This window comes from Brassica rapa, chromosome A03, assembly GCF_000309985.2.
Source record: "Brassica rapa cultivar Chiifu-401-42 chromosome A03, CAAS_Brap_v3.01, whole genome shotgun sequence".
NCBI classification, from domain to species: domain Eukaryota; kingdom Viridiplantae; phylum Streptophyta; class Magnoliopsida; order Brassicales; family Brassicaceae; genus Brassica; species Brassica rapa.
Genome location: NC_024797.2, coordinates 4,424,852 through 4,432,595, shown reverse-complemented (window position 1 = coordinate 4,432,595; position 7,744 = coordinate 4,424,852). Strand labels below are relative to the sequence as shown.

The following is a 7,744-nucleotide window of genomic DNA, read 5'->3' as shown; positions in this document are numbered from 1 at the left end:
TGTTTAAGATTATCTTTTAAAAGTAAATATTATTTCTTTACTTTAAAATCATGATTATTTTGTGAACTTTATTTATTATGAATTACACTATATATAAAAGATATTTTAGTTTTTAAATTTATAAAAAAATTATTATATAGGTTATTTGAAAAATAAAGAAAAAGGAAACCTAAATAAAAAAGAAAAAATAAAATAAAATAAATATTTAATAATGATAATTAGATATATTTGATTCATTAAAGGTATCATCGTAATCAACCACTGTGAGAGCTAACGTGAGTGCAACACGTATGAAACTGAGTTTCCAAATAATATTATAGAGATTAGAAGTTTCAATCTATTTTTGCAAGATCGATCACAAGTAAGAAAAATCCAAACAAAATTGCCTTGATGTTTATATAAATAAATAACGTGTATTTGACTATTTGCACAGATGAAGAAAAAAGGAAAAAAAAGGGTGTCATCTGGGTGGAAGCACCGTGGCCTAATGATCAAGGTTTAAAGGCTTTTACACTCAGGTCTGGTGTTCAAACCCCATACAACGTAATTTTTACAGGAAGATGTCTGAGTTTCAATTCTTGAAGAAGACGAATTATGCACAAAATTTGAGAAAATGCTTACAAGAGATTTTCAGCATGGTGCAAGGAATACCGTCAAGAATGGATCTCATATGGCTACTCATGGTAATGCAGTCAGGCGTGGATCTTCATAAGGCATGTAGAATTGTCGGTTGTAATATCGTCTATGTAATGTTTCTCATCGTTTGTAATAGCATAATTAATCAGACAAAAAAAAAGTGTCATCTGTAATTATGACAAAAATCGTTACACAAACTTTAATTTCACAATACTAGCTGTCAATGGCAATTTTACTATATACCTCCCAAAATTGATTCTTTTAAACATCGTACATTTTTGTATTAAGTAGAAATTACATATGACGAACATCTTGACAAAGAAAATTGTCTTCTACAAAACTAGGAATTAGAAACATAAGTTAAACCTATAAAGTACGACTAATTTGTATTTGTTTAAAAGAAACATAACTATATTATAAAATTGGCAAGCTGGATTGAAAATATGGAAAAGTCAGGGAAAAGAGACGATTTTTGTTTTTTGGTGTAAGAAAAGAGACGGAAATTTGACACCAAGACGAGGCTTGACTCGTTCAATTGGCGTACGTGGCTCGTAAAAAGCTTACTAAACAGTAAACACACATTACAACGAAAGTAATCGAACACACACACACACAAGAAAATCCTTGTCTTTCACAATATCCGACAAAATGGAATAATAAATATAAAAGAAACCTTAAAACGCGTAGAACTTTTCTCATTTCACTCGGAGAAACCAATCTCTTCTACTTCAACACCTTCTTTAATGTCTATGAGTTCTATATTTAAGAAGCAGATAGATTTGTCATAACATATCTACAATACAGAGGTTTCCTTTTGTAGCAAGTCTATTTATCAAATATAAAAATGGAGGAGGACCTTACAACTGGGTTTCGCTTCTATCCCACGGAAGACGAACTGGTTGAGTTCTACCTACGAAACCAGCTCGAAGGAAGGAGTGGTGACTCAATGCACCGTGTCATTCCCGTTCTAGATGTCTTTGAGGTCGAACCTAGTCATCTTCCAGGTACGTTACCCTCACTAAAAATGTAGCTTCAACCTCCATTATGGCGTAATATTACTTGTTGAGTCATAACGGCATAAACAAGTTAGGTTTTGTAGCACGTAGACTTCTTTATTTTAGTGTTGTATATATAGTTGCCATTCTTCGGTTCAGGCTACTCAGTTTTCTTGTTTCAGAAAAATAGTTTTTGGTTAACTATATCTTTAGTTTTCAAAGTAAACCAAGGTTCCTTCTGTGTGTAATTTTCCGGGTTCAGATATGAGATAAATAAAAAATCATTAATCGTAATGGTAAGAGTACGCTGTTTGGTTTTTAGATTAAGGTTCTACGTACTGTTTTTTTTTGTCACCGCGGTCTTACGTACTGTTTAATTCAGATATATTTGATTTATTATGATTGAACATCCTATGGAATATAAATAATAAAAACTCGTGATAATGATTGTGTGTGTGGTCTGTGGAACGTACCCTCTTTGTGGGGCTTTGCAGATCTTGCGGGAGAGAGATGTCGAGGAGATGCTGAGCAATGGTTCTTCTTTGTGCCAAGACAAGAGCGCGAAGCAAGAGGAGGCAGACCGAGCAGAACCACTGGTTCAGGGTATTGGAAAGCAACTGGATCACCTGGTCCAGTCTTTTCCAAGGATAACAGAATGATTGGAGTCAAGAAAACTATGGTTTTCTACACCGGAAGAGCACCAACAGGAGGAAAAACAAAATGGAAGATGAATGAGTACAAAGCCCTTGACGATAGAGGCAACGTTTCCGCAATCCCTAAGGTTGCATGTATAAAGTATTTTTTAATACGATTCTTGATACAAAATGTTAGAAACTCTTTAATATTTCCTTTTTCAATGTAGTTGAGACATGAATTCAGTTTATGTCGTGTCTACGTAACATCAGGAAGCTCAAGAGCTTTTGATAGACGCCCTGTGGGAGTTCGTCAGACAGGGACAATGCTTACAAATGATGTTGCAGTTGCTGAGACATCATTTACTGTGGGAACCTCACCAGAAATTTCCATGTCAGGAGGAGAACATGTTGATCTCTCTGTGGACACAGAGATGGTGGATGGTTTAACTGAACCAATCTGGGAATGGGAGCAGCTGAATTGGCCTTGAATCTAAGAAATTCATAAGCAAGCACATTAAAATTACTAGTTATTACTTATTACCATGGGTTATTACATTACTACTAGTCGAGTCTATTACCACCAATTATTTTTGTTTTCCTTGTAACGTGATAATTTGAATAAGAATAAATGACAAAAGATGATATTACATTTTTTGAGAAAATATAATGATTTTTTTTCTGTTAGCTTAGTTAAGAGTCTTAAGACCACCCGCAACGCGGGGTTTAAGTAGATCCTTAGCATTAATTCTTATGCGGGATTGATTAAAATATTAATATAAAAAAATCATAAGTTAAGAAAGAGTCCTTAACTAAGGAGATTAAGGATTTGGTCCTTGATGAGTTGGCAAAGTCCGATTGGTGAGGGTCAGGGTCGTGTTTGTAAGGAGAAAAAAAAAAGAAGTCGCGACAATTACATAAAAAAAATTCCTCCGACGAAACAAAAGGTGATTCGGCGATCTTCGGTGTTGAAGATAAATCAGAGCGTTTTAGTTCATTATCTTTGCATTTGGAGTTGATGCATGTTGATTTCATCAATTTTTACGGTTCGATTGTGGGATTTTACTAGAATGAGGGTTTCAAATCGAATTGGGGATTTTAATCGAATTAGGATTTTCGTCTGGGTTTGCTATTTTCTTATTTCCAATTCGATTCTTTGTTGTTTCGTCGTCTGGGAATTGAACACATAATGAAAGGAATCAGAAGCAAAGATGATCTTACGGCTGCGTAAAGTTTCATTCTTTTTTCACTCAACTTTTTGATCCCTGTTTATATTTCCTTGTCTGAGAATCTTCAAGATTTGTTCTTTGGGTGATATTGATTTGATGAAAACCTGTTACAGACGTTGTTTCTGATTGGGTTTTGACAAACTTTGCAGCATGGTCTCAGCCTCAGGTGGTGGGTTGGCGTACGCTTTTGTGAGCAAAGGCTTGAAAGTAAGGCCTGCACACGCACTCTCCTGGGCTGTTTGCTACGCTGTTGCGTCAGGAACAATGTATAAGGTGATTGATTGATTGTTCATGAACCAATACAAAAAGAGTATACATATCTTTTTACTTACCACGGGTTTTTGTTCTTCTTTCAGGTGAAGGAAACAATCAGAGCAAGAAGTAAACATTCCACCAGCACCAGGGGCAAGGCTTTTGATACTTGATCATATCAAGAGGTTTGTTTACAAGCTTCTCTACTAGTACTCTCTCACATGGATCAAATATATGATAAACCGCAAGTAAGGAAAGCAGTAATTTGACACCAACCCTCCCTTTTATCTTATATGGTGGTTGTAATAACTTGGAGATATAGTTTCGAGAGACGTAACCTTGCTAGTTCATTCGCTGAAACTTTATGTTTGCTTTTAAGTAAAACCAACAATGTAACAGAAACTATTTTTTACAATTTTTTTACTTTTAAAATTTTTTAAATGTTTTACAAATTTACTTATTTTTAATGTTTTACAAATTTATTAAATGTTTTACAAATTTAATTATATTTTATTCCTAAGAATTCTATAATGGATAACACCATTGGACTAACAAATATGATTAGAGTCCTTAACTATTCAAACAAAAAAAATTAAAAAAAAATATATTATTTTATTGTTAAGGATTCCAATGATGAGTAACACCATTGGAGATAAAAGTAAACCGAGGATCGAAAATCAGTGAAAATATTATATTTCATATGTTATATAATATATAACGATTAAGTGTTGTATCTGTTTCATATTAAGTGATATGTTTAAAATTGTTTCATACAAATAATTTTTTTTTTGACAACACATTAATTTTTTTGTGTGTCTAAATAATACATTATTTTGTTTGATCATGTTTATTAATGAGTTAAGATAATATAAGTAAAATTGAAAAATAAATTTTAACAACTAAAACAATCTTAATATAAAACAGATATATAGAGTATTATAGCATATAGGGGGGAAGTAGAAAAGTGGTAGAAAGCTCTTTTCAAGAAAGAAAAGTAGAGAACTAATTTACTTGAGCATGTTTGCAAAACCAGCTGGATATAAACTTTAAATAAACGAAAATAGCCAAAAGGACAGATTTGTTTTATTATGTAGAGAAAGATCGATGACTGTGGAAGAAGACTACAATGAGTCTTGGTCGTCGTCGCGTGGATAGTTTGTCACTTGAGCAAAAATACAAAGGAGGAGAATATTGGATCACAGTCAATGCTCGAAGACTAAAATGTGTTTTTGGTCGTCGATTGTTTGTCCTTCTCCAATACACTATACATTGTTTTGGGTTTCAGAATTAATATAAGTTAACATACTAATTAGCATATGATTAGGACACTAAAGTTCATAAAGGGCGCAAATTTTTTCATATGTATTTTTATTTTTATTATAAAATCATATTAGAGGGTCCAATTTTGTAAAATTTAGTAAAAGTTTTAACAAAATATAAAATTTGAGGGTCCAATTTTTGTGTGTGTTAGAGCCCATATCAACAAAAATAATTTGCAGGCCCAATTTAGAAACTCTCCTGATGCTACCACTTGAAATTTTTATAATTTGAGAACATTTTGATAAAATAGAGGATGAAGTAGACCAATGATTAAATGCAAAAATTGGTTTTGTTGCGCTCCTAATTTGGATTTTGGAAAGACAAAAAAAAGTTTCACCCAATGTTTTAAATATTAACAAAATTTGGTTTCATACAAGAGGAGACTAGAATCTCTACCTACGAATTAGACAACAAAAAAAAAACCTTCAAAACAATATCAGCAGGATCAATTTGATAAAAATGTGATTCGATCTTTCAATCCAAATTACTAGTAGATCAGATTGTGCAATGGTACGTTTACTATCCATTTAAAAGTCATGGTTCAATTGTATAGGGTTTAAAATGTTAGAAAACAATATGTAGGTGACTATCAAACATACAATAACAAATAAAGGGGTTTTATTCCAAACGTATTCTCTTATTATTAAACTTTTAATTAAAGACTCGGCTTGGATCGCAGCAAAGTCGACGCCGGAGCAAGCGATCAACCGTTACGTGACTTCTCCGATGGCGATCATCTACGCGGTTGTGGCGAGGGCCACGGTGGTGCTGGCGGAATTCAGCGCCGTCACGGGAAACACAGGCGCCGTGGTGCGGCGGATCCTCGAGAAGCTTTCGCCGGAAACCGCCGACGAGAGACTCTGTTTCTCGCAAGACGGTTACATCTTCCATATCCTCAGATCCGATGGTCTCACCTTTCTCTGTATGGCCAACGACACCTTCGGAAGTAAGCCTCACTTTCTTAATTGCCATGGTGATTTTGAAAGTCTCTGATTGATTCAGAGTCTTTTGATTTTGATTGAATGAGTGTAGGGAGGATACCGTTTTCATATTTGGAAGATATACATATGAGGTTCATGAAAAACTATGGGAGAGTGGCGCATCATGCTCCGGCTTATGCAATGAATGATGAGTTCTCGAGGGTTTTGCATCAGCAGATGGAGTTTTTCTCTAGTAATCCTAGTGTTGATGCTCTCAATCGTGTCAGAGGAGAAGTCAGTGAGGTTAAAAACTGTTTCTTTGTATTGTTCTCATTGAAAAGGCAGACTCTTTTGGCGAAAGTTTTTCACTTTGGCTCACTTGTGTGTGTTGTTTACTAGATTCGATCGGTGATGGTGGAGAACATTGAGAAGATAATGGAGAGAGGTGATAGGATCGAGCTTCTTGTTGATAAAACAGCTACGATGCAAGATAACTCGTTTCACTTCAGGAAACAATCTAAGCGCTTACGCAGAGCTCTTTGGATGAAAAACGCTAAGCTCTTGTAAGCATCTCTCTGTCTCACTTGTAGATTCCTTGGATACACGTTTATATGGATGAGTTCTGGATCATTAGAATGATTCTTTTTAACACTGGTTGTATTTCATAATGTGAAGTTTAGAAAAAACAAACTGCTTCCCTAACAACACACACCTCGTAAACAGAAGATTGGGAAAAACATGTTACCAAAATAAAAAGAAGAAAAAAACAGAAAATAAAGAACACTAGTAGGTGCCCAAACAAAGCATGAACAAAGGAAACAGGCTAGAGGCTCGTCAGCCAGCGAGGAAGCTGCGTCAGCCAGTCATGGAGACTCCATTGACAGCCTCTGTTCGGATAGTTAATTACTAGCCAGTGGAGACCCAAGTCGCCAGATTAGAATGATTCGTTACTCGGTTTTTAACGAAGCTGCTATTGTTGTTTGTGTGTTGACAGGATAGTGTTGACGTGCTTGATAGTTCTCGTGCTGTACATCATAATTGCATCTTTCTGTGGAGGCATCACTTTACCCTCCTGCAGATCTTGATCTCTGAGTCCCTGTCGAAGTTAATGATACTTCCAAAACTTTTCAACCGGAAACAGATCACTGTTTTTGTGAATTAAGATCTGAGGTTACATGTCATTGTCTTCATTGCTTATGTAACACTCTTGTAAATGTCAGAATGATACAGAGTTTCACAAAACACTTTACCTTCTGCTTCAGAATTTGTCACTTGAGTGAGTTTGTTCTCTGTACTTCCAAAAGCTTTGTCCGGTTTGTCTTATGAATCCTGCATCTGCAATGTTTGTTTATGTTGTTAAAATTACATGATTTTTTTGGTTTCACATCTTTTGTTTAGATTCTCTTAGATACCTGAACTGAATGAGATTCAACTGAATCCTTCCACTATGGATGAACTCAAGCATATGGGAGAGAAGATGACCGTTCCATCTATGCTTAACCACTTTAGGCAAATTAGCACCGCATGGAACCGGTTGAAAGTCACAAAGTATCACAACTATAACCACTCATCATCTGGTCATGACATGCAATCACAAGATTTATTATTCTTTTCGTTATGTTTGTGACCATCATGACTGACCGAGCGGCTCAAAAAGGGAAAGCATGGTTTAATACTTGCCTTTATTACGCTACAGCTGAATGTAGAGTATAGCTTGCAGGCCATATAAGGCTTGGGAGCCTAATTAACAAGGCAATGCT

General features: G+C 35.1%; 2 protein-coding genes and 1 long non-coding RNA gene across 3 annotated transcripts; 2 read left to right on the top strand and 1 right to left on the bottom strand.

Annotated features, from left to right (window-relative positions):
* Positions 1–34: 34 nt before the first annotated feature.
* Positions 35–2,945, top strand: LOC103856515 (NAC domain-containing protein 90). Its single transcript, XM_009133629.3, has 3 exons — positions 35–1,640; positions 2,126–2,412; positions 2,494–2,945. The coding sequence occupies exons 1-3, from the start codon at positions 1,481–1,483 to the stop codon at positions 2,752–2,754; spliced, it is 708 nt and encodes a 235-aa protein (XP_009131877.2). The 5' UTR covers positions 35–1,480; the 3' UTR covers positions 2,755–2,945.
* Positions 2,946–3,458: 513 nt separating this feature from the next.
* Positions 3,459–5,463, bottom strand: LOC117132999. The gene is made up of 2 exons (XR_004456799.1): positions 3,825–5,463; positions 3,459–3,739 (listed from the first exon to the last, which is right to left on the bottom strand). It is a non-coding gene; the product is annotated as an uncharacterized LOC117132999 (long non-coding RNA).
* Positions 5,464–5,698: 235 nt separating this feature from the next.
* Positions 5,699–7,368, top strand: LOC103856513 (vesicle-associated membrane protein 714). The gene is made up of 4 exons (XM_009133628.2): positions 5,699–6,010; positions 6,097–6,287; positions 6,384–6,547; positions 6,979–7,368. The coding sequence occupies exons 1-4, from the start codon at positions 5,791–5,793 to the stop codon at positions 7,067–7,069; spliced, it is 666 nt and encodes a 221-aa protein (XP_009131876.1). The 5' UTR covers positions 5,699–5,790; the 3' UTR covers positions 7,070–7,368.
* The last annotated feature ends 376 nt before the right edge of the window (positions 7,369–7,744 follow it).

Bases quoted from the DNA above. Each gene is read 5' to 3' on its own strand.
- LOC103856515 (XM_009133629.3), top strand. From the start codon at position 1,481: ATGGAGGAGGACCTTACAACTGGGTTTCGCTTCTATCCCACGGAAGAC. The intron at 1,641-2,125 runs GTACGTTACCCT...GGGGCTTTGCAG, and splicing joins CGAACCTAGTCATCTTCCAG to ATCTTGCGGGAGAGAGATGT. The intron at 2,413-2,493 runs GTTGCATGTATA...TTTTCAATGTAG, and splicing joins ACGTTTCCGCAATCCCTAAG to TTGAGACATGAATTCAGTTT.
- LOC103856513 (XM_009133628.2), top strand. From the start codon at position 5,791: ATGGCGATCATCTACGCGGTTGTGGCGAGGGCCACGGTGGTGCTGGCG. The intron at 6,288-6,383 runs GTTAAAAACTGT...GTTGTTTACTAG, and splicing joins TCAGAGGAGAAGTCAGTGAG to ATTCGATCGGTGATGGTGGA. The intron at 6,548-6,978 runs GTAAGCATCTCT...GTGTGTTGACAG, and splicing joins ATGAAAAACGCTAAGCTCTT to GATAGTGTTGACGTGCTTGA.